The 24196-nt window shown below is 49.2% G+C and overlaps 7 protein-coding genes across 7 annotated transcripts; 3 read left to right on the top strand and 4 right to left on the bottom strand.

The window, feature by feature from the left end:
- Positions 1–2511: 2511 nt before the first annotated feature.
- On the top strand, positions 2512–3402 carry J7337_004869 (uncharacterized protein; the record flags this gene model as incomplete). Its single annotated transcript, XM_044822557.1, has 1 exon — positions 2512–3402. The coding sequence occupies one exon, from the start codon at positions 2512–2514 to the stop codon at positions 3400–3402; it is 891 nt and encodes a 296-aa protein (XP_044683890.1).
- A 417-nt stretch (positions 3403–3819) lies between these two features.
- On the top strand, positions 3820–4993 carry J7337_004868 (uncharacterized protein; the record flags this gene model as incomplete). The annotated part of the gene is made up of 2 exons (XM_044822556.1): positions 3820–4161; positions 4262–4993. The coding sequence occupies 2 exons, from the start codon at positions 3820–3822 to the stop codon at positions 4991–4993; spliced, it is 1074 nt and encodes a 357-aa protein (XP_044683889.1).
- A 2397-nt stretch (positions 4994–7390) lies between these two features.
- Positions 7391–8977, top strand: J7337_004867 (uncharacterized protein; the record flags this gene model as incomplete). Its single annotated transcript, XM_044822555.1, has 2 exons — positions 7391–7404; positions 7513–8977. 2 exons carry the CDS (start codon positions 7391–7393, stop codon positions 8975–8977), a joined length of 1479 nt encoding a protein of 492 aa, XP_044683888.1.
- A 1635-nt stretch (positions 8978–10612) lies between these two features.
- Positions 10613–11152, bottom strand: J7337_004866 (uncharacterized protein; the record flags this gene model as incomplete). Its single annotated transcript, XM_044822554.1, has 2 exons — positions 10613–10887; positions 10948–11152. The coding sequence occupies 2 exons, from the start codon at positions 11150–11152 to the stop codon at positions 10613–10615; spliced, it is 480 nt and encodes a 159-aa protein (XP_044683887.1).
- A 788-nt stretch (positions 11153–11940) lies between these two features.
- J7337_004865 (uncharacterized protein) lies at positions 11941–12906 on the bottom strand (the record flags this gene model as incomplete). Its single annotated transcript, XM_044822553.1, has 2 exons — positions 11941–12576; positions 12625–12906. 2 exons carry the CDS (start codon positions 12904–12906, stop codon positions 11941–11943), a joined length of 918 nt encoding a protein of 305 aa, XP_044683886.1.
- A 608-nt stretch (positions 12907–13514) lies between these two features.
- On the bottom strand, positions 13515–16293 carry J7337_004864 (uncharacterized protein; the record flags this gene model as incomplete). The annotated part of the gene is made up of 2 exons (XM_044822552.1): positions 13515–15028; positions 15075–16293. 2 exons carry the CDS (start codon positions 16291–16293, stop codon positions 13515–13517), a joined length of 2733 nt encoding a protein of 910 aa, XP_044683885.1.
- A 2382-nt stretch (positions 16294–18675) lies between these two features.
- On the bottom strand, positions 18676–22991 carry J7337_004863 (uncharacterized protein; the record flags this gene model as incomplete). Its single annotated transcript, XM_044822551.1, has 2 exons — positions 18676–21743; positions 21794–22991. The coding sequence occupies 2 exons, from the start codon at positions 22989–22991 to the stop codon at positions 18676–18678; spliced, it is 4266 nt and encodes a 1421-aa protein (XP_044683884.1).
- Positions 22992–24196: the final 1205 nt, after the last annotated feature.

Here is a 24196-nt window from a genome sequence, read left to right as displayed (position 1 = left end):
AGAGTTGGCCTCGGCTCCTTTACTAACGTCTGGTGTCTTCTTGCTCCCTGAGGAGGCTTTATGACAGCACTTAAATATTGGAGCTTTAGAAATTCAATTGCCCAACATATGAAGGCCGATATGTGCGATGATCCATTACTAATGGCCTATATCTACTATAATAACGGGCTTGACATATGTCCAAGAGGTGTAAGATGAAACAGCAGTACATCACAAGAATCTTGAATGGACAAAAGTTTACGAACCGTTTAGCAATAAATTCAGCCCAAGATAGGCAACTAAATTTCAAATCTCCTGCATCCTATTAGCTGCTCTCTTGAACTCAGGCTCAAGAGCGGCCTCTTACTTCCACTATGCCTCTATGAATCTTCACATAGATGCATCTTGTAAGTGGTTCTCTGGTGAAGGAAAAAGCTTATATATGAGTCACTAATGAGGCCATTAACCTAAGTGTAACAAGTGGCTAAGAGATTTTGTTATGAGAATTGACTTCCTATAGGGAAGCTTAACTTTTACTCGGCAAACACTCCTCCTTTTCTTTGGCGGACTGTTTTACTTGACGGAAGTTACTATTCAAATGACGGCAGTCTATCATTTGCATATGATTATTCAGTATTTGGATCTACTAGTACTTGGTGGTAAGTTCATTAAGACAGACCGATATAAAGCCAAATGGCGTGTGAACGATCGTTTTGAGTTCCAACAGCATACAAACTTCACCAACAGGGGCTCATGACTGAAAATAAGGACATTAACTCTCAGATAAATTCACATAGAAATCACAAGGGAGTCTAACAATTAACTCACAATATCACTTTATAAATATGACTGCACTCCCAATATTCACGGCTCAAACTTGTTCCTCAAGTATTCACCAGACTCATACACCAATTTTCCACCCCTCACAACCTCAACTAGCAACCATGTGTGTAAATACAATGACACATTTCACCTGTACATGGTGCAAACAGCTCTACGACTCACGCATGGAACAGGTCATATGTCACCGTGCCCAAGATACTTTTGGCTCCTGCGGCAGGATGTCAGGCGCGAACAAATCCGTTCATAACCTATTTTGTCCAACTTGTCCATCGGAGAAGTACAAGAAAGCATCGTATCGCGATCCAAAATGGAGTTGGGAGTTAGAGAAACGCAGATTTTGATGGGTTGGACATCTACTTTCTACTACGTTGGCCCTCTTTTCTCTAACACATCGTCTCTATACGATGCATCACCAAGGGCTCTATTCTCAAGTCGTCGAGATGTTTTCAGCTTTGGTGTTTCCCGATCTGGCAACAAAGGAGAACTATCGAAGCTACCTTGAGCAACTTTTGACTATCGGTCGCTTCATCTTGACACTTGGCCGAGTACCATGTGGTACATGTCAAGATCTGCATGGAGCTGATGCTATTGTTGCTATACACTCCAGAACTCCGCGAGCACACATCATCAAGAATCTTGAATCAGTTTTCACATAATCAAAATTACAGCTGCTAGCCGCAGGCCGTCAGAGCAGTAGGTCAAAACTATGACTTGAGAAACGGAAGAAGCTGATTTTCAAAGAGATCACGGCCACAATTTTCAGCTTCTATGGACTACGGGTTTGAGACTTGGAGGCATACAAACAGACCTTATTCCACAAGACAGCGAGAAGCATACGGTGCACCAGCACTCTGCCTGATGAAGATCCCGTTGCTGAACAAAATGGGACATGAAGGCCATATTACTGGACGATGGACACTCAGGCACCGAATGGCACTACGAACAACAGGAGGAGACTGAAAGCCATGCATGTTTTTCTATCAAACTTGTTGCGCAGAAGACAGGAGAACTTTCTTGTGTCGTATCGAAGAAGGGCATGTCGATGTATTGATTATTTATGCAAGTTGATCCCGTTTTAAAAGACATCTTTTGATTGCATGCGGCATATTTAGGGTTATGAGACTATGTTTTTCATTGACTCAATGATAGGTTTGATTTATCGTGAATTTTAAGAATACTTTGTCAATTTGCTATATCTCATGGGCAGTAGTGTGGGCATCTGGTAAGCTACCTGAGCTGTATCTGTGAGAGTGTCACTTTGAATAGTAGACCTGATAACTTATGAGTGTATCGCGCATTTTTTAAACATCAGGATTCAGGGAATCTCAAGAGCTTGAAGTAAAAAAATCAAGTTCCTGGACACAACGTCAGCATGAACATCTATGTAAGTATATGGACCTCCGAACCAATGTTCAGAGCAAATGATTTCAAGTAAGATTTCTAAAGAGAGTATTTTTTGATATCGGTATAACGTTAACTTAAGTAATGCATTGGTTGAAGTAGACTAACTATGCTTACTATTCAAGTCATTAATAATAATGTTCCTAGATCTGACGTCACATTGTTGTATCAGGAATGATAGTACATGTCAACCACAAGGCGTACAGCAATAATAAAACATCACGCATTATTGTGCCTTTAATGTTATGTTATCATCATCAATTCGGCATCTTTCAATTCGAAACAATCATGTCACTCAAAACAATTAAGACACGGACCTTAGAAGTCGGATACTATGACCACGGCCCATTATCAGGCTGGCCTGTCCTTCTATATCACGGCTTCCCATACGATATCCACGCATATGATGAAGTTGTCCCAAAACTCGTCTCCAGCGGTGCAAGAGTCATCGTTCCCTATGTCCGCGGTTATGGCCCAACTCGCTTCCTCTCAGATTCGACCATGAGGAGTGGTCAGCAAGCAGCACTTGGCTCAGACGTCATCGAGCTCATGGACGCTTTGGACATCGAAAAGGCAGTCCTTGGCGGCTTTGACTGGGGCGGTATGTCTGTATGCGTTGCAGCTGCACTCTGGCCCGAGCGTGTCGTTGGACTCGTTTCATATGCGGGTTACGACATTGCCGATCTTTCAAGTTATCAAAAGCCTTTTGCGCCGAGTTTGGAATGTATTTGTTGGTATCAGCATTTATTCCAGCAAGAGCGTGGGATAGTATGTCTGACAGAGAGTCGACGAGATCTCTGTCGAATGCTGTGGGAGCAATGGTCCCCCTCTTTCAAATTCTCAGAATACTTTTACGACCGAACTGCAGAATCTTTTGATAATCCTGATTTCGTCGGTGTTGTTATTCACGCTTACAGATTCTGCTTCGGTAACGCAAAAGGTGACCCAGCTTTGCAGAAGCTGGAGGATGCTCTAGCTGCTCAACCAAAGATTAGCGTTCCGACCATCACTTTAGATGGACGACAGGATCCTTTAAAGCCAGGCGGTACTGCTGCACATGCTGAACATTTTTCTGGTCGTTATGAGAGGAGAGAAGCTGATGTTGGGCATGCGTTTCCCATGGAAGCCCCGAATGAGTTCGCAGATGCTATCCTCACGATTCATAAGTGGGAGACTTAGCACTTGGAAAATGAGATGGTGTAAGCAACGAATGTTTGTGAATCATTAGGGTAGAATAAGGTAGCAGCTCGGGCTATTGTGTGGACAGTTGCTATGCTTCCTGAGGTGTGTTTAGGAGAGTGTTGTATTGGGTTGATGGATCTTATGGTTGATGCTTGCATCGTGCATCTTATCTCGTACGGGCCCAGCAAAAAGGAATGCTTGTATTTTCGCAGTATTGAATATCGGAGGCCAACGGTTTGATGCTGCATAACCATTTCATAACTCAATACAGGCCATGCATAAACAAGGGCGGCCTAGCCAATCAAGCAATGCCCCGCATTTAAGAACTAACCTTAGTTGCAACAAGATAACCTCCACTGTTTAGTAGGCTGTGCTTCCTTTTATCAAAGGCCTTGCGGTCACAACAATACGATCATGGCCACAGTTCCTCCACCTCCTCATTCTCCTCACAGAGATACCCGAACTCGGGCTGCCCAGGACGTAGCAGCGCGAGCGATATCACCTACACCAGCTCCGCGGGAACGCAGCCGTGCAACATCTTACTCTTCTGCAGGATGTGAGTACAGAAACGACAATCACGACTACATCGAGGAATCTATAGGCATTTCTATTCATGCCGCACTAGCAACTCTGATTCACAGTGAGAAGTTCTCAGACATGACCATCATCTGCGGAGACCGTCAATTCAAGACCCACCGCGCTGTTGTATGCACGCAGTCTCCTTTCTTTGATAAAGCACTGAGCGGCGACTATAGGGTGCGTGCAATACACTCGGTTCTGTGAAGTTATATAACCTCTCGGCAACAGACCTCAAGTGCAAACAGCACGTCTTAGGCTAATGTATCATGGTGTTTAGGAATCTGCATCACGGTCTATTGAATTACCGGAGGATGATCCTGATGTCGTAGAGCGGTTTCTCGAGTTCTTGTACACCGGTACCTACACCGACGGTGTGAACTTTACCTGGGGAAAGCCCTCTAAAGCGGCGTTGCTTGATCCTGAGACTGTTATTCAGAACTTGCAGCAGCCGGCGTGCGGATCCCAAGAAGAGGATATGCCGTCAACCGAGGAGGAGAGAAGTCAAGATTGGATCACCGATGACGAGCCAGATGAAGAATACAATGAATACGACGAGCGAGCGGGTAGTCCTTCAGACAACAGCGACGTAGCGGGAGATGAAAAATCCGAGCTCACAAAGGCGGCAGAAGCAGTTGCAGAAGGTCGTCGGCAAGAAGGACTAAATCAACTCGCCGAACTACGCAACGACATGACACTACCTCTGCGGCTGTACGTCTTGGCAGACAAGTACGATGTGCCCGCCCTTCGACTCCTAGCGCGTGATCGGTTTTACCGCGCCGTGGAGCTCGTTTGGGAAGAGGCCGAGTGTTTTCCTGACGTGGTTGATGAGTTGTATCAGACCACGCCGCCAACAGACACTGCGATGAGGGAGATTGTATGCAGGCTTGTGGCGGCTGTGATCCATGTGCCCAGGGTCAGAGATAAGATGAGGAATGTTATGATGAAGCATGGGGATTTCGCTGTTGGCGTCATGGAGTATTCCATCCATCTGCACACGCTTTTCGTCTGAAATAGGGGGTGTGACAACTTAGAACCTCTTTTAAGTAATGGATTAACTAACGAGAGTTAGCATATCTTTGTAAGCCTTCAGACTATCTGTTAAAAGTCCTTAGACCGGTCTATTTTCGCATCTTGATTTACCTCAGAAGTTTTCTTGCTTCCTGGGGATGATTAATCTGCGCAGATATGAATTTCAGTGCATGAGGCCTTGGACACTAACAAGGATATTCAAAATCATTGCTCAAGGCGGCCGAAAAACCTATTGCGTTCATGAACAGTTATTGCCCTTATCTTTTTCGAGTAATTCTATCCTGCAGTCGAGACTTGAAATACCTGATATCGTGAGCTGGGCACCGGCTAAACTTGCTCGTTGCCCGGCTGCAAAGCTGAAAGCTCGGCTATTACCCAAAATCGACAAATATACGTGGCAGGGTCACCATCTCGCTATGACATCCGCTACCGGGCGAGGCTATGCATGTAAATCCTTCGACTAGGCATTCCTCTTGGACGAATTACAATTGCAGGATTTGCGTATTTATTGGGGATTTACGTATAGCGTGTACCAACAAGCAACTAACTGGGCTCGTCTCCAGCTCCGCTATGAGTGAAGCTTTTAAGGATGACGATCCATGTCTAGGACTCTCACTCAGTAATAAGCATACATCAAGAACATGCCAAGAATAGCAGGATTATGAACCCTTTCGTGTCATAACAGGGCGCTTGTGATGACATTTCGCCCGACTCCGGTCCAGCTCCAGCTCAGCCCCAAATTTTGGTCCAAAGGGGAGTCAGCCCCACCAACCACGGGCGGCAAACTCGGCAGCCAAACACACAACGGTCAGAACAGCGAGGCACGCCCAAAGAGGAAGTGTCCGGTTTTAGTGGTCGCGTGTGTGCGATTACGCGGTGGCCGTTTAATTTTCTCCCCTGGCGCTGAAGATCTGTCGTCATTTTTAGCTGATCGTCGCCCTGCGCCTTGTAGCAGTCGCAGTTCCAAAACAGTTCTGGAACCGGTTCTCGCATCGCCGCGGGCTGCGACAGACTTTTGCATCTCTCATTGTCAGGAGTAAGAAAGAAAAAAGAAATAAGAAATAAAACAAGCATTGATAAATTACTGCGCCTCAAAGGGTCCGTCGGCGACCGGAAGTCTCATGTTCGATATGTACATGGCTCAATAGGGTGATGGATCTTGTGAGATGGCGCTGGTGGTGGCTCAGATTTGTTTCATTTCTGGCCAGTCAAGTGTTTTGCGTTTTGGGCTCTTCAACGTGGCTTGCTTCCAGGCTCAGGGGAGTCTGCTTACTTGTCTTAGATTATTTTGTACCTAATAGATTACATAAGTGAGAAAAGTCTGCGCGCCGTAAGCACCAATGTAATGTTCCCCTGATAATACATAATATCTCCTAAACGAGTTTTTGCGGCCGTGCTGAGAAGGAATGTTTCATCGTGGTACGTCGGCTTGGGGGGCCGCGGGTTAGCGGGTGGAGTTCTCTAGCACTTTTAACTCGGGGATTTGCGTTCTGGTGCAATCTCGATGCCAATGCTTGGTATTGCAAATTAAACAAGGTTATGACCTTGGAACGGCAATCTTGGCTGACATTTACAATGAACTTATCACTCAGAATGTCAGGAATCCACTAAATGTCAGGAATTCTACAGAGCGAGTCTCATTGTCTTTTTGGCGCCGCCATTGTTTTACGGAGATCATCGAAGCGGGAAATGCCTGGGAGGATTCGAGCTGTGCTAACTTCGGTTACGGCACCAGCCCTAGCAGTTGGCTCTGGCGAATCACAGCGCCTCCCACTCAGATGATCTGTCTCGAATTAGCGTGCTAGCGTCGAGGATGCCGTGTTCACAGCCTGGGGGCCACAGGGCGCAATGTACCTTTAATATGAGCCTCTCACCGACAAGATACTCGAGCGACTCGATAAGATTAGATGCTCCACTGCCCGGGTTTATAGTGGAAAGAGAGCTGCAGCTACCTTGTCATGACTGCCGTGGACCGGACGCCGGAGTGTCTTGTGCTTGTCTTCCCTCCTTGGCTGGCTCGCTCGCTCTGTCTGCCTTGTCGCTTGTCCACTTTCAGCCCTCCCTTCAACATCCTGCTTTTTCTCTCTGTTCCTTTCATGTGTGGCATCCTTCTTGATTGTCGTCTGTCCTTCCTTCGTCGGTTCTCTTTTGGTATATTGTTCCACCACGGCCCACTTCTGTCTCTCCCTTAACCCTGGCTTGACGTTCTATCCGAAAACCTCGTTTCTTCTTGTCCCCTGATATTACATTCCTCTCTCTTTCTTCACTGCCTATACATACATTTTCCTTCCTGCCCATGACATATGCCTTCACACATTGCCCTCCCTGGCGCTGCGCGTCCTCGCCCTAGATTTCGTGTCAATGGTTCAAATTGGAGATGGGTCAAGAAGGGTTCGACTTTGCTATTCGCCTTGTTTGCTTTCACATTTACAATCTACTACTTAGTATGTACCTTCTCCTCTACTGAGCTCAAACTGACCATCAGATCCATAATGATAGTATCTGGAGGCCAACGGGTCTTATATTACAAGACACCTTGGTCACCCCCGCCAACATCTCCTCGGGGGAAAGAAAATTCGTTATCGTTTTACCCGTCGACGATTCGAGTCCTGATCTCTGCAAGGTTGTCAGCAGCGCCGTGGCCTTGGGGTATCCCGCGCCTGTAATTGTCAATTGGAAGAAGGATTTCCACACCGAGGCCGACGGTATTGGACCTTCGCAGCTCGGAAAAATCACTGGTACACTGAATTACCTACAATGGGCGACAGGGGATGAAGTTTCGGAGGAGGAGAAGCTGGGCGAGGATGATCTCGTGCTCATGCTGGACGCACACGATATTTGGCTACAACTACCTCCGAGCGTCATGATGCACCGATACTACAGCAGCAACGAGCGAGCGAACCGACGAATTGCAGAGGAATATGGCTTCTTTGACAAGGAATTGATGCAGCAGACCATCATTGCCGCCGCGCAGAAAGGCTGCATCGCCCCACGCGACAAGATTTCGAACCTCTACTGCAACGACGTCCCCGACAGCACCCTCCCCGAGAACGTGTTCGGCTTCTTCACCGACTATACTGTATCACGATACAAATACATGCGCCCCAAATATGTCAACAGCGGCAGTTTCATGGGTCCCGCAGGCGACATGCGACGATACTTCCAACGTGTCAAAGATCGCATGGACCAAGATCTCCTTGAGGTCAGGTCTGCCGAGGACCTCGCTGGCGACCAGGGTATTTTTGCCGAGATTTTTGGCGAGCAGGAACTTTGGCGCCGACAGATCAAGCAGGACGACTTTGCTGGCGACAACCCCGGGAAAGAGGCTGCGCTTTCTGCTCGAACCGAATTTGAGTATCACGTCGGCTTGGATTACACACAAGAACTATTCTATCCGACTTGCTACTCTGACTACGGCGGTGCTTTCGTGTCACTTGACGACCCCTCTACGATTGCCAAGGAGTCGAGCCAAGCTGGCGTTTCGCCCCCTCGCGTGGGTGGTGTGCCAAGCGACATTTCCAAGGCCGAGGCTCCATTTTCTCAATTGGATGATCATGATGGTAGTTGGGGTGACGTTTCGCTGTATGTGGACTTTTGGACGACCTCTGTTCCCGTCGCGATACACCATAACGCCTGGAGAGATGGATTAAAGGCCCGCCGATCGACATGGTGGGATAAGACGTGGTACTTTCCCCAACTGCGCAACCTAGTCGAGGCGCACATGACAGCAAACACAACAACACCATTAGCGAGCATTGCCGCCGAAGATGGTAACCTGGAGGTTTGGTCATACGGCGCAAAGACCAAAGGTAGCGCGTCGCTACTGTTTGGGAAAAACAAGGACACAAAGGCTTGGGAGTTGAGGTCGACAGATTGGGATACAATCTGTAAAGCCAGTAATGAAGCGGAGACGGAGTCGCGCTGGTATGATGAGGTATTCAGGGATGGAAAGGGATTACTATAGAGGTCGCTCATGATCATTTGGCTAGGAGTTCATTCATAGCGTGTGTTTTTTGAACCATTCATGACAGATACCAAATTCATTAGACCATTGTTTGTCGTCAATTTGTTTGTGCCTTGTGCGACTTTGGGGCTTTTGGTAATCGAGATTTGTGACACATGGCCAAGAAATCTGCGTTACGACCCCAACGTCTGCCAAGATCCCTTTCTTGGCTGACGTCGGGGAGGGGATGTCCGCACTAGGCAGGGATCGGCTGTACCTGCATCGGATGCTTCTAGACCCCCCAGCTCAGGCCCGGAGAGTTTTTTCTGGCTGCCGGTCTTGGCGATGGGCTACGCCGTCGGGATCTACGCGGCGCCATCGGCAGTGGTTGGTATGCATAAGAGAGTTTGGTAGCGGTAGATATGAGAATGATGAGCGGGAGGTTATCGCCACGGAGCGGGAGGGAATGTGCTGAGGGTCTGGATTGTTTGTCGGGCGGGACGGATCGAGTGAGGCATTTGGGTTGGTATAGGGTGAGTGAGGTGGTTATAAGGTTTCAGATGAGATACTGTGGCTTGAAGATGGAATTACTAGTCGTGAATCAAACCTTTCAACTTATTATCATATTGCCTCTCAACGTTATTTCGCTAGACTTATCAGCTGCGATGTCTCTTTGCCAACTCATCAAGTTGGCTTGACCTCCAACATTTGGTCATCATCTCCAAGCTCACTCCAGGCCCGCCGCATCTGAAAGCCCAAAAGTAGGAGAGATCTAGCAAACTCGTCCCAGTTCCTACTCCCAAATAAGATAATGCCTGTTGCAAAATCACGCAGCAGAGCGTACTCGTCTTTGCTCCAGTCTCTTGTCAAGGTCGCACAGAGGAGCAGCGTGTTGGCCGGGATGTGGACATGGACGTCCAAGCTGCTGCCCGATTTCTGCAATTCTTCTCAAACAGGCTTTAGCACATATCGCATCTTGATGTCGAGAATACCCTGTGACGCCATGTCGACCTGCGGAGCATAGGCAACTATCAGAAATCCTTCACTAATCCTAACCTCCAAGTCCCTAGTAACTAGCGCTGGAAATAGATCGCAGTAAAATGTTTCGAAAAAGACGTCATTGAAGAATGGTTTAGTAAGGCTTCCGGCGTCACACTAGAAATCCAGTATTCTGACCAGCTGATAGTCTTTGGACCACTCGCAATGATGTGGAGGGAAGATTGGCGCCTGGCCCAGATAGCTATTGATCACAGATATAAGGGATGGTGTGATTATTTGAGCAACAGATTTGTTTATCACATCTTACGAACAAAAGTTTCGACAAGTCCCATTGGGCTCTTGACACGGATCTTACTCAAGTATCTGGCCTCATTGTCAGAAAATGAACCCTTGTTCAACGTCTCACAGTACTCAAGCTCGAGCAAATGCCGAGTGCTGAAGCAACCAAAGAGCTAAAGTATTTCTGGGAATATCACTCCCGTTAGTAAACATGCCTCTCGCCATTTTTATCAGCCGCCCTGATAATGTCGGGAAAACTTCCCACAACGCCCTCCTTCTAGAATACTTTCAATTTCAAACGTCGCTGGTTTCAGTCCCAGCGATAAAAAAACTTGACTAACTCCAGAGTACCCAGTAATGGATCCTTCAAAGACTGGTTTAAGAAGCCAAAGTCGACTTCACCAGGTCAATCGCCCTCCCGACCAGGTCACGGTCATCCTTAAACGTCAGCCTCTCCAATGCTGCATCGTAACTAAGGAACTCCACGCCAAACTTGTCCTCATGCGGCCCAGCGGGCTTCTCTTCATCAACAGCGGCCACAAACCACCAAATAAGCTTCATCTCCCCCTGCTCGACCCGTCGTCGGGCTTGTACAAGAATGGGCTCGCACGCACCCTCGAAGAAGCGTGCCTCATCGGGCACATCCTCGCTTCCTGCATCAGGGGGACACACCCGTGAAAGCATATTGAGGGGCAACAAGCGACATGGAATACCAGTTTCTTCCGTGGTCTCGCGAATCGCTGTGGCTTGCCTTGACTCGTGTAGGTTGCGGCGACCCTTGGGTAGAAGATACTCATTACGCTGCAAATGGCGTATAATGCAGATCTCACGCGTCGAGAGGCGGAATAATACAGTTCCTGCGCTCTCTACGAGGTGATCTGCAGTAAAACTCTCTGTCTCGAATCGTGAGGTGGTCATGTTTCTAGGTAAACGAGTAGTCCTTTTTCTCAAGAGACACGGATGAATGTAAAGCCGACGTTTTCTTGTGTGAACAAAATTACCAGGTTCAAGATCGGGGAAGAGAGATGGGATCATAAACAAGGGAACAGGCTTTTGAGACTTGGACTTTGTTGCTTTTTTAAGGCTTGCTCTACGCACTGAGTTTCTGCCTTGGGGAGGCAAATGCAGGAAGCGGGGTTTGCCATACCATTGAGTCTGCGCATAAACCATCGTTGTTTAGGCTCCATGACTGTTTCCCCCCAATCTCACTGGTTAACCTTTCGTGCTGTGAAGTTTGACTTAGTACACGCGACAAGACATCTCCATGAACAGTCTAACTTTGAGAAGCCTCCCCGTGATGCCCAACGACTACCTAGGGCAATGACCTCCCTTCAAGGCAAGTTTATTTTGATCTTCCTGGAACGTCTTACACAAACCCCGTTCAACCTATCGATCATTTGGCGCTGTATGTAGCCAGCGTGGGGAGTATACATGTTTGATTCTCAGAAAGCCACACGTATAGAGGAACGAGTCTCATGTCTGTCAGTGAACTTATTAGCTTTCTAGATACATAGAAAATCCCGTAGTGATGAGTTACGCCGATAGTTTTGCTTCTCGAGGCTGGAGTATGCAGGGAGTATAAAGGTGAGCTACTGATTCGAGCAGCAGAAGTCAATGTATAGTTTTAGTTCAAGACGAGTGAGCTTCATTAAATATCTTTTCAAGACTGAGCTCCCGTATTCCTCTCACTCCAGGCGGGCCAGCCCTTATCTAGAATTGCCTCTAGGTTCAAGCATGTATTTCGCAACGCCCTCATCGAGAAACACCTGCTCCCCCTTGACAACCATCATCCTCTCCTTCATCCGATCCCCATCCTTCTTCACACAAATCAACCTGCACAGCGCCCTCCACAGCGGAGTATTAACCTCTTGCGTAGACCCATACACATCCAGCACAACGTCCTCAAACTCCTTCGTAGCCTCCCAGTCGGTCCACGTCCTATTGACCCAGCGGTTCTTGCCAGCCGTGTAGAAGCGGTCCTGGCAGAGGAGCTGAAGAGCAGGGATGTTGTATGTCTGGGCCATGATGAAGAGATGCATGGCGAGGAGTATTTCGTGCGGCGTGCTTGAGGGTGAGTTGGCTGCGGGTGCCGTGGCGGGTGTAGTTGACAATAACCTATTTGATCGTCTTACAGGGCGCTCTGGCACACTGTCCTTTACAGTGTCTTTTTCGATAGGGCAACGTGGATAAGCGGCAAGTCTGTCTTGAATCTCCTTCGCTCTCTCAGCCTCATCCGGTGCCGCGGGCATTTGAGCAGTGTACGATCCAGTGTAGAGAAACTCGAGTAAGTGCTGAAAGACTTCGGGGTCTTCATCCAGAGTCACGCTCCTAATGGTGCGCTTCTGCGAAAAAGTCAGTGAGAGCATGCGATGGCGCGAGAAACCACATACCTTAGGCGGGGTTGTGAAAGCCTCCCCAAACCATTCGCACTGCGTACACACAATAGCACGATGAACCTTGAACTCTCGACCGCGGCAGACGATCGATATATCGGAGTAGGCGCCATCAAAGAGAAGCTTGTAATGAGAAGCGCGTATCGAGGAAGCGCAGAGATCATCCACGGCGTATGGCTCTTCAGTATCCATTTCTTTAAAATTATCGCTGATATGAGTCTGAGGCGTAAAGTACAGCTCGGGATCGATGCTAGACATAGGAATATCGTTCTGAGCCATGTTGAGAAGATGCCCGAGCTAGTGATGAGATGTTTGTTTGTTGTGAGATGAGGGAGAGGAAGAGGTTTGCAGCAAACAACAAAGTTGAGTGAAGGATGTGAGAAGAATGATTATTCAGAGAAGCGACTACCCGCAGCAAATCACGGAAGTCATGGGAAGTAGATGCAGGCAAACGATAAGGATGCCACTGCCCGTCACTGTTCAGTTAAGTTGTCACTGAAATCAAACCCGTCAACATTCACAAAACCTTGTAGCTTCATTTACAAGTCACCCCGGCTTGTTTACGAGTTGTTTGCTAGCCATAAGGTTAAGCTCTACGCTTTTGACACAGAATGATGACACAATATTCCTTCTGGCAATACAAGCTTCTACCCCAAAAGCTTTCGCTACTGAGTTGTTTACATGGCCAGTGTTGTTGTGTGTTTCATTATCGAGGCTAGTGCCATGTAAATTGTGTGTTGCGAAATACTCTGCCAAATGGCACATGAGGTGCTGGCAGCCACTCAGGTCAATGTACAGACACAAGCAGCAAACGCAGAACATTGACCAGAACCACTGAAAACTAGCGACACCTCAGGTAACAAAAGCACCCATGCAAGCCCACCATCTTACGTCGACGCAAAAAAGATTGCCTGTCGCGCATAAGTATTCACCCCCTCATCCGCCAAATCCTCATCATCAACCCGATCAAACCTCCACTTCTCCGGCAACATATTCATAAGCATATCCGCCACCTCAATGCTCCACTTCTGCCAAAACGCCTGTATATCCTCAGTCAAACAGCACGTAACGTAAAAGCCCATACCCGCCAGGACAATAGCAACGAAGCACGGTGCCAGCACTGCCGGCTCGGGCCATCGCGTGACGATAAAGTATATTGCCGTGCCAATCGCGCCAGCCCATATACCAAAATGCACAATAAAGATGAAAAGTAAAAGGACAGTCAAAATCACGAGGACGAAGAAGCACCGGATGAGGAAGAAGAAGATGTATCCCGCGATAGCACGGTTACCGACGGAATTGAGACGGTGCGATGCAGACCGCGACTTGGGCGTGAAGCGGTTAAGCATCGTTACACGGACGCGCATTGCCGAGAGTCTGACGGACGGGGAGCGGACAAAACTGCGGATGAGGTAGGTTATGAGAAAGACTAGGCCAAGGGAGAGACCCCATGTCCACATCTTGGGCGGCGATTCGGTGAGTTCTGCGACCTGCATGGAGAAGATTGATGTGATGAATGAGAGGGGTATGAAGAAGAATGCGAGTTCGGTGAGTTTGTTGATGCCGGACGTTTGATCGATGACGAGAGATGATTGAGCGATGCCTGTTGAAGCGACCAGGAGATTGAGCGTTTGCTCTGAGCGTGATTGCAGGGATTGGAGATCAGCTGTGAGCTCGGCCATCTCCTCCTCCAGCTCTTTGGGTAGATTGAGAATACCCTTGGACTTTTCGATATGGCCGATCCACTCACTCAGCTCCTGCAAAGTCGACCTTATCCACGCTACATTCTGCCTCGTCATCGTACCCGCAGCTTCGAGCAAGTGAATATGTAGGTCTGCGCCAAGATCAGCATCAACATGATCCTGCATCAGACGGAGTTCGGCGAGGAGCTGCCACATATCATCGAATGGGAGTCGCGTGAGGATAGACGGTATCAATGAATCGTCCTGATTGAGCGCGCTGGTGGGTATTTTGCTTATGTATCGATACACAAGATCAAAAGTGGACAACGAGTACTTGCGCGCAAAGTCGCGATCGCGGAGTAACTGTTGGCGATGTTTATAGGCCTTTCGAAGCGACTCTCGATAGTCTTCGTCGAATTCTGAGTCGCTGGAGTATTCTGAAGCGGTGTCGTTGCTTTTCTCAACAACAGCAATTGACGGATCCCTTCTAGCCTGTGCTCGCCTTCTCCTGGCTTCCTTCTTGTCCTTCTTCAATTGCTTCTTCGTAAAGGTCGGCGCTGGCGGATCCAGGTACGTCTCATCGGGGTCAGCGACACGCCAAAGCTCTTCATCCGTATAAGACTCGAACTCCATGGCCCGAGGCATAAATGTTAGAGATGGTGTTGTCTCCTTGGTCTTGTCGTGTTGCATAGTTCGTGGTGGGTCAAAGACCAGAATGACTGCGCGTGTCAGTCAACGTTGCCAGTCTGCCTGGAACATACTCACTTGTCTTTCGGCCCTGCTTGTCAACGCTTGACCAATAACCCAAGCCTTCTGGAGCCATGACTCTGAGATCTCGATTGCTCCAGTATGTTGGGTTTTGCGGTAGTACAGGATGGAACGTGCTGTAGGGACGGTACACATTCGATGTTTTGGCCCTCGTCGATGTGCCCTCAATCTCGTGGCAACTTGATGTTTTCGGAACATCAATAGCACCCAGGCTCTTCTTTCTTGCCTTCTCCTCTTTCTCTCTCTTCTCCTTCATCTTCTTTTCTGCACGTTTCTTTCTCTTGTCAGTCAGAAGTAGCCCATACTTGTCAAGAACAACGTCTCGTTCAATTGTCCAACGTCCATCAGAGATGCGCTTCGCAATCTCATCCTCATAAAAGCCCTTGCGCCCCAGGTAATGAAGAAGACCAAGTCGACCCCAACGAAGATGTGCCCATTTACGAGCCTTGGTTCTCCGTGACAGATTCCATTCCGTTCGCTGACCGATCCCCGGGAGAGGACGATGACGAAAACGCGTTTCTTGTTCGGCCCAGTTCATCCACGTTGCATTCTTCAGCTTGAGACCACTGTCGCTTGCGCAGTACCCTGAGGCGATGAGATGCTCGTACCAGAATTCGGGATCTACTGAGTACAACTGACCCAGCACACCCATGACGAAGCGACTCAAATCGCTGACCATGATGACTCGCACCTGGGAGCTCTCCGGTCTTGAGTCGAGAGCCACCGCGAAATCCTTCTTTGTCGTGACGGGTTCGCTTTTCTCCACGGTCTCATTGGCGAAGTAGTCAACAATTGAAATGGCGACAGAGTCCAGCCCTTCGAAGCGCTCTCTGCGAGTAACATTGAGCCATCGTGGATCCCACCGAGCCCGATTATCGAGATCGTTCATGTACAACTCGGACATTGTCTCTATCCAAAGCTTCAAATTAGAGAACTCCTCCTCGTCTGCCCTCAGCTCCAGAGCTCCTTGTCGAATGGCCTTTGCAGAAGTATCCATGTCGCGCCGACTCCCGAAAGACATTGGATGCGGCACATTGGGTCGTTTCTCAGACTCTTGGCTTGGGTCAGATGAGTCGCGTGAAGCATTGAGATCATACTCAAGCGAGTTGCGCGGGACAGAGTAGTTTGGCTTCCATCGCTGCGAGGTTGGCCAGTCAAGCTCGTAACTGCTGAGCCGCTCCTCATCCGTGACGCCGCGAGGCTTTCGATTGAACATGGCAGCGGGACAGGACTTTGCCAATTGCGCATCGTGATGGAGAAGGGGGAAAATTCAGCCTTGTGGTCACTTGCATATGGAACCCCGATTGATCTTAGCCTGGTGGGGGAGATCCCTGTAGATCATGGCATCGTAGCGATTGCGTTGCCTGACTCGGTGCATGAGATCAGGTAGGTTTCGCTCTCGAGAGACTGACGCTGTGATGGATTGGCGAATATTCGTGTCATGACTTGGACCTGGTAAGCGATAATTGAAGTCGGTTGATGAAAGGATCAAAATGCCCATAGTTTCGGGCAACAGTGGAGATCGCGCTCATGTTCCACCTCGTCAGGTCAACTGGGAATGTATGCATTCGCCAATCCCCAAACAAATGGAATAATATCGATATGGAAAAGTAAATTAAGGGGACTGGGCCTGGCACTGCTCCAGCTATTTTCTAACCTTTTCTGCGTACGCTGGGGCGGCTCAGCTAAAGTTTGTAGGACAGAAGAGCAGCGGCATCATAACAATTTGATCACCCAGGTGTGATACTGCATGGATCTCTTTGCTCTCCATTACTAGTCCCTCAAATTGTCTACACCATTCAAATTACCTACCATAAAGTGTTGATACTCGCATTTTATGCCAAGAGACCTCCCCATTCACGTACCTTTTATTAAGCTTAAAATTCGGATGTCTTCACTAGCACCCACTAAAAGGCCGCCCACCATATCTCAATCACGACAGGGATCGCCTCATCACTTTCGGGTTACATCCTCAAGCAAAGGAATCCCGACGTTTAACATCTCCCTCCGTACGTGCGACATGACTAGTACCAATCCAATTACTGTCATACATAATTTATTTGCGTGCCAGTACATATTTTAATCAGCATTACCATTGTCAATTCTCGCTTAAATGTCTGAACCCTTCTACCAAGACCACCATAAATCGAAACCAGCACAAATGCTTGACAAGACTCGGCCAGCACTTCTGAAACAGATGGATAAAACAGGACATTACGTACGTAACGCAGCACGGCCGCATTATGCCCCCTGTGCATAATCAAGCAAAGGGACCGAGTAGGATACTTCATTGGGCTAGCCGGCTAAATACATGGCCTGTCCACGCAAGGATGTGTAAAGTCGAACCAACAGCAAGACCAGTCTCATGAACAAAAGCAACGAAGCATTCATACCCCTCATCGGATGCGTTTCCTGGCTACCGTTACTACTGCTCAATTGAAAGGGCCGGTCATGAGCGCTTACACAACCGAAGATCTTGCATCAGCCATGTCTTCGAATGTTACACAAATGACACTTACGGCAACCTCTGCACAAGATCGCGCCGCACTTACTACACCATACATTCCAGCAAGTGACTGTACGCCCAATTGGGAGCAGACGAGCCTTCTCTGGACTCAGGATGGCACCTTTACGTATCCTGTTCTAATATCAGCACCCCCAACTTCATGCTACCCCTCTGGCTGGGGGAGCGGCGAGGCTGGCTCTCTGTTCACCTTTAGCCCAGCTGTTTGTCCTTCTGGCTGGGATTATTGGAAAATGTCTCGTTCCGATAACTCTCCAGCAGTCTCGACAGCATACTGCTGCGAAAGGTTCCATCCCCGAGCATCCTACACCTCTGAGAGCAAAGAAACTAACAGAACCGTTTAGCGGGTTCACCTTTGATCCTTTTGATCGAGGTGGTTATGTCGCCAAAGACTTCTTTACTAACGGGTGTGGACGATGGGTCCAGGCGGCGGCGAGCATGTCCCATGGCGATGGCACAACGACACCAGCGCTGTCGGGCTCATCCGATTACCAAGATGCTAGCGCGTTGGACGGCACTTTCATGGTTCACCAAGCCTGGGAAATATCCTGGGTCTCGTCTGAAAGGTCTGATATGACACCGATGCCACTTACTTTGACCGATGGTGAGAGGGTGTCGCATTGGAAACCAGGCGAGACACTTCCAGACGACAGCCGCCCAACCGAAAGGTATGATCAAAGCCAAGGGTATATCAGCACCTCAGCCGTGTGGTTTCTCATGATTGGACTCCCTATAATTGTGTTTCTAATGATTGTCGGTTGCTGCTGGGTGTGTATAAGGCGCCGCATAAGGGAAAGGAGAGCCAGGCGTGCAATGGAAGGCTCATCCTTGTCTCGAACCGGTGAAGGACGCTCATCTCTTACACTAGTATCGTGAGCACCTTGAAAAAGAGAGGGATGGCAACTTACCTTATATAACGGATATGAAGCGGAAGAATGCTAGGGCTGATTAAGAAGTCATGTAGTCGAATGAAGCTTGCAGGAGAAATAAATATATTGCGTACAAATGAACCTCTGGGCTAATTACTAAAGAAAAAAAAAAAAAGAGTCAAAACGATATTGTCATGGCAGACTTTTAGTTTTTGACCTCACCGGTAGCCGAGGGCTTGCCCACTTGTGTCGTGCCCTCCGCTACTGGCCACATTCTGCGACCATCATACTTGTCATTCGCAATCCAGTCCTTCTTCTCTCCCATATGCGTCACATTCATTACCGGCGGTATCAGTGACTCAGACCCCTTTGGTAGAGCCTTGAGCCGCATAGTCGATGTGTCATATGCATACAAGCTCAAGAGAAGACAGCCACCATTCTCGGGAGGATCAAGAACATACGCACCTCCGTAGCTGCTTTGCCGATCCTCCTCATCGTTTGGGCACGACCAAGCAGCAGTCCAGCCCATCGAACAAAGATCATGGTTCCAATCATCTCCGGAGAAGGAGAACGGCTCTTTGTCCCCGCAGCCGCTCTGATCCGGCGCCCATTTGGCCGACACGATAACTGTGTAGCCGTCTTCTTCTAGAGCCACATTCTGACCGAATGTGTTGTCGGGGTCGAGCGTGTAGCTGGAGTCGCAGAAGGATCCTATAACCTGCCGCGCTTCGTTGAGGGTGAACTCCACATAATCTGAGTTACCTTCGAAGCAGTACGCTTCAGCTTCGGTGATGGCCGTGTTGGTTGGGAATGATGTCGTTTCCGATGGCTCGGTGGATGTTGACTTTGACTCCCCAACCGTCGCCGTAGCACTCGGATACCACGTGGTGACAAAGGAAACGCCTTTGACAGTGACGGAAATAGTGTTGCCGACATGAGAAGGGATGATAATAGCTGAAGTCCCCAGCATCTTGGTCTTGGTGGCTGACTTGACATCAGGAATTGGGTATGCAGTTCTGTCAACGGTGGCATATCCATCGTTAACGGGGTACGGCGTCGAACTGACAATCACACTTGCTGAGAAGGTTGTCTTGTAAGTCGAGCCCCAGTTTCCGATGCCGTTGTAGTCATCGCCGAGGTCATCATTATACTCCAGAGTGGTGAGGGGACAAGAAGCAGCGGTGGTTGTTGCTGTCGCTGTGAGAAAACAACCGGTGATGACTTCAGTCGATGTGGTCGTGCATGAGGAAGATTCGCAGGATACCCAGTAGTCGGTTACTTGGGAGGTTGTGCAGTCACAGCCGAGATATGTGTTGCAAACAGTGGCACAGGGTTTTGTCGTGCAGACTTGATGACACTCGGTGTTTGTCTCTGTAGCACAGTCCTCATCGTCATCATCATCATCATCGTCGTCGTCGTTGTCATCATCCTTGTTCTTCTCGCATCCAGGCCCAACGCAGTTTCCTCCTGGCCCAGGACATCCTCCACCGATGCACCCAATCGAGCCACCACCACTTCCTCCACCCCCTCCGCCTGGTGTGCAACCGAACAAGCATGGCTTACCGCAGCCAGACTTGCAGATAGGCCCGGGAGGTCCAGCTGTGACGATGACACCAGGAGCGATGCCTGGTGGAGGTCCAATATCCACATCATCAGTGGGGAGAGGCCCAGGCTTATACGTGTAGATGATGCCGTGGGTTGGTTCGGTTAATGTGACTGGGGATGGAATAACACTGCCGCGTATAGGCACAGATTTGGATGTGGACTCTGTCAGTATCACGTTAGACACGCCAATCTCCGAGGTTGTAAGAGGAGGCAGTGTGATCTTGACGGTGATAGTTGTTGTGCCGTACTTGGTAACACCGCTGGTGGTCTCCGGCCATGTCTCTTTGAACGTCTCAGTGACGACGGGGAAGCTGATCGTCGTCTTGGAGGAGAGTGGCCACGGTGGAAGGATGAGGGTACAAGGTGGTTGACAACCTGCTGTAGGGTTATTGGAGTCCCAGATCTTGGGATCAATGTAGACAACGTCTTTGTCACCATTGTTGCCTCCGTCGTTGCCCCCATCTCCGTCTCCACCTTCATCTCCATTACCGTCACCATCATCACTGTCACCTCCGCCGTTGCCTCCATCGTTGCCGCCGTTGTCATTACCTCCATCACCGCTGCCATCACCGCCATCACCATTTCCTCCGCCTCCGCCTCCGCCTCCGCCTCCACCAGTGCCGGGCTCAACAGGAATAGGTTGACCAGGATTATCCGGCAGCTTCGGCGCCCAATCGTGATTATTGAGATACGCATTAACCGCGCCCCCATCAAAAACAACAAGGTAATCAGCCTTCCTATCCCCATTGATGTCCGCATAATGGACAGGACCCTGGGGACTAACACCCGCTGCGATAGTCCCCATGTCATTCCACTTGCGTCCCTCACCAATCGGAATCTTGCCATTGTTGCGATACCCTCGAGCAGCGCCGCCATCGTACTGAACGATGTAGTCTGCCTTGCCATCTCCCGTGAGATCCGCAAACCGGACCTTGCTGCCAGGCTCGCCGACACCAGTGGCCACAACGATGCCCTCTTTCCAGATGCGGCCACCGTTCCTGGGTGGTATGTTCTTGTTGTTCTGCCAGTACTTGACTGCTCCGCCATCGTAGAGGATGAGGAAGTCTGCATACCCGTCGCCATCAAGGTCTGCGAACCGGACCTTGCTCCCTGGCTCACCGACACCTGGAGAAATAGTAATACCATCTTGCCAGATGCGTCTATCCCCAGGGTCAGGTAGATTGCCGTTGTTGAGATATGCCTTGACAGCTCCTCCGCCGTATATGATCAGGTAGTCAGCGCGCTTATCGCCGTTGACATCGATGAACTCGATGCGTGAGTCGGAGAGATCCTCGTCGAAGCCCGGTGCGATCTCGCCAATTGCTTCCCACTTGTTGTCGCCCTTGTTGATCCAAGCCCGAGCTCGCCCTCTAGAGTCGACAGAGATTAGGTCATCTCTTCCCTCGCCTGTCAAGTCGGCGAAGCGGATGCTCTGGCCCTTAACTCCGATAATACCAAGGTTCTTCCACATGCGGATGCTTCCATCGTCAGCAACAGCAAGGAAGTCAGCCAAGCCATCGCCGTCCATATCAGCAAAGCGAATCATTTCGCCTGTGACACCCTCTATGCCAGGGGCGATGGTACCCAAGTCGTCCCAGTTCCGGCCACCTTCTTTCAGGGTGTTGCGGAACGCTTTTACGGCGCCACCCTGATATATGACAAGATAATCTACGCCTTGTTAGTATATCAGCACACGTATCAGAATACTCAAAACTCACCAGCCTTTCCATCGCTATCAATATCTCGGATACTGGTAGAGTCTTGTGGTATACCAGCTGGTCCTGGGGCGATAGTGGTTTCAGTCTCCCAGTTCTTCTTGCTGCTGTCCTTGCCATTGTTGTGTGTATTGCGCGCCCACTTGACAGCGCCGCCGCCATACACGATAACATAGTCGGCATATCCATCGCCATCAATGTCCTCAAACCGAACCTTGTCTCGAGACGCAAGACCGGTTGCCCATTTGGAGTCGAGGGACTCGAACTTCTTTCCGTTGTCCACGTTCTTCCAGACCTTTGCAGCGCCATCCTCATATAGAGCGATGAGATCTGCCTTGCCATCGTTATCCACATCGGCGAGACGGATCATGTCGCCCGTGATGGACTTCCAGTCTGGGTTGATATACCCGATACTCTTCCAGTCATTGGGCTTCCCTCCGTTGATCCAGGCTCGCATCTTACCATCCTTGTCAACAAGGACGTAATCATCGATACCATCGCCGTTCAGATCAGCCAGAATGACCTTTTCTCGTGAGGAATTCTCAGCAGAACCTCTGATGGTTCCGACAGACTCCCATGTCCGGAAGCCTTCAAAGACGGTTCCTTGTTTCTTCCAGATCTTACCAACGATTTCTTCTTGAGCGCCTCCTGCTCCTCCTCCGACACCGAGACCAACACCAGGAAGACCAGCAGCGTTTATCTTTGTCGGGGCTTTCAACCAACCTCGTTTATCAGCCTCAAGGATTGCTTTGAACCAAGCGTCGGCCATCTTCTCATAACCACTATCGTTTGGGTGCTTCTCGTCCGAAAGATCACCTGCATTGATGTCTATTGGGACCTCGAGGATATGCTTTCCAGCCTTTTGTCTTTCCTGAATGATTGAGATGACTTGTGGGTTGAAGCGATCAGTGTGCTTCTGCATTCTGGGGTTATTTGCCCATATGACAGGAGCAACAAGAACAGTGGTATCTGGAGCATTCTGAAAAAGCCCATCAATGATGGACGCCAGCATGTTAGGAGAGCCCTCAAGGTCAACCTCTAGGTCCATATTGTTCGTGCCGGCATGTACAAGAACAACGTTGGGGCGTGCTGCGATGGACAGCTTCCAGTAGGTATTGATCTGCGCAAGGACCTTTCCGCTGTGGCCTTCGTGGTCATTGTCTGCCATGCCAGTGGGAGGGTGCTTCAAGCTACCGACCATGTCTACTGAAGTACCGCGACCTATGAGTTTCTCACGGAGGCGGTTTCTGTAGCCTTTTTGGTCTTTTGAGCCGTTGCCTTTGGTGATTGAGTCTCCGAGGGGCAGTATTCGAAGACTAGGAAGTGCTGCAGCGATCGGTGATATGAGTGCTACGAGCACCATCATCATAGTGATGGCGCCCTGAAGCGTGAACGGTGGCATAAGGAGTGGTGTTATTGACAAGTTGATAGTTAGAGATAGGTTATTGTGGTTTTTGGTATGAATTGAACGACAATACCATTTGTGATAAACATTCGTGACTTTGTTCCTTTCTTCTTATAAGTCGAACTTCTGAACGGAAAGAAACATATCCATCTATCAGTCTCTCCATCAAAGGCACCACAGCCCCCAACCGTCATTGGCTTCGCCTCGCAGACATCTTTCCGCTTCAGTCGTGCTGTTGACGAACAGTTGTTGGTTCCAGGGTATTTCGCAACCCACTAATTAAAAGGCGCAGGAGAAATGAGACGGAGATTTCTTCTTTTGATTCTAAAATTGTCGATCGTGAGTCATGTTCAGCTCTTGATTGGATCCATTGCTTATCGTGAGCAAGTGTGCCTTGGTGGTCAAGTCGGCTGCGTCTTGTGTTGACTGAGTATAGCATCCACCACAAGACTTAGAGTTTGAAGGCTGGGTCTGTTGGTTCTGTTGGTTCTGAAATACCTCAGAATATCCATGCAAGAGGGTCACACCGCGAAATTATTTGGATCATTCAAAGATTGGGTGCAGTTGCCCCAGTCAGAAATGCCCACAGCACATTCGAGCGCACTAGGCGCTTTGATGATTATCGAGGATCAGCTTCGCTGAACCAACATAGCCTAACATTCAACTCCAATAATTTCGAAATTAGGGCCGTGGCACGACAGAATTCGCTTTAATCACTGTGGACTCAGCAAGATTCGAATGCTCTGGTATGCTTTTGCTGAGAATGGCCTTCAATACTCAAGCTTTTCCTAGCAACTCGCTAGTCCAGTCATGGTCAGACAATGGCTGCATTCACCCTGAAGAAGGAGAGCGCTTGTGGCAGCGAATGATACCGTTGATACTGAACCCTTCCGCGCGGTAGACTGCGGTAAATAACGCAAGCATTGGGGGCCAAGACATGGGACAGGGTAGAGAACAAAAATTAAGAAGTGGCTGCAGTTGGATCATGCAGGAACCAATTC

Source organism: Fusarium musae, chromosome 3, assembly GCF_019915245.1.
Source record: "Fusarium musae strain F31 chromosome 3, whole genome shotgun sequence".
Taxonomy (NCBI): Eukaryota; Fungi; Ascomycota; class Sordariomycetes; order Hypocreales; family Nectriaceae; genus Fusarium; species Fusarium musae.
The sequence above is the reverse complement of the archived record's forward strand: the minus strand, read 5'-3'. Positions and strand labels throughout refer to the sequence as shown.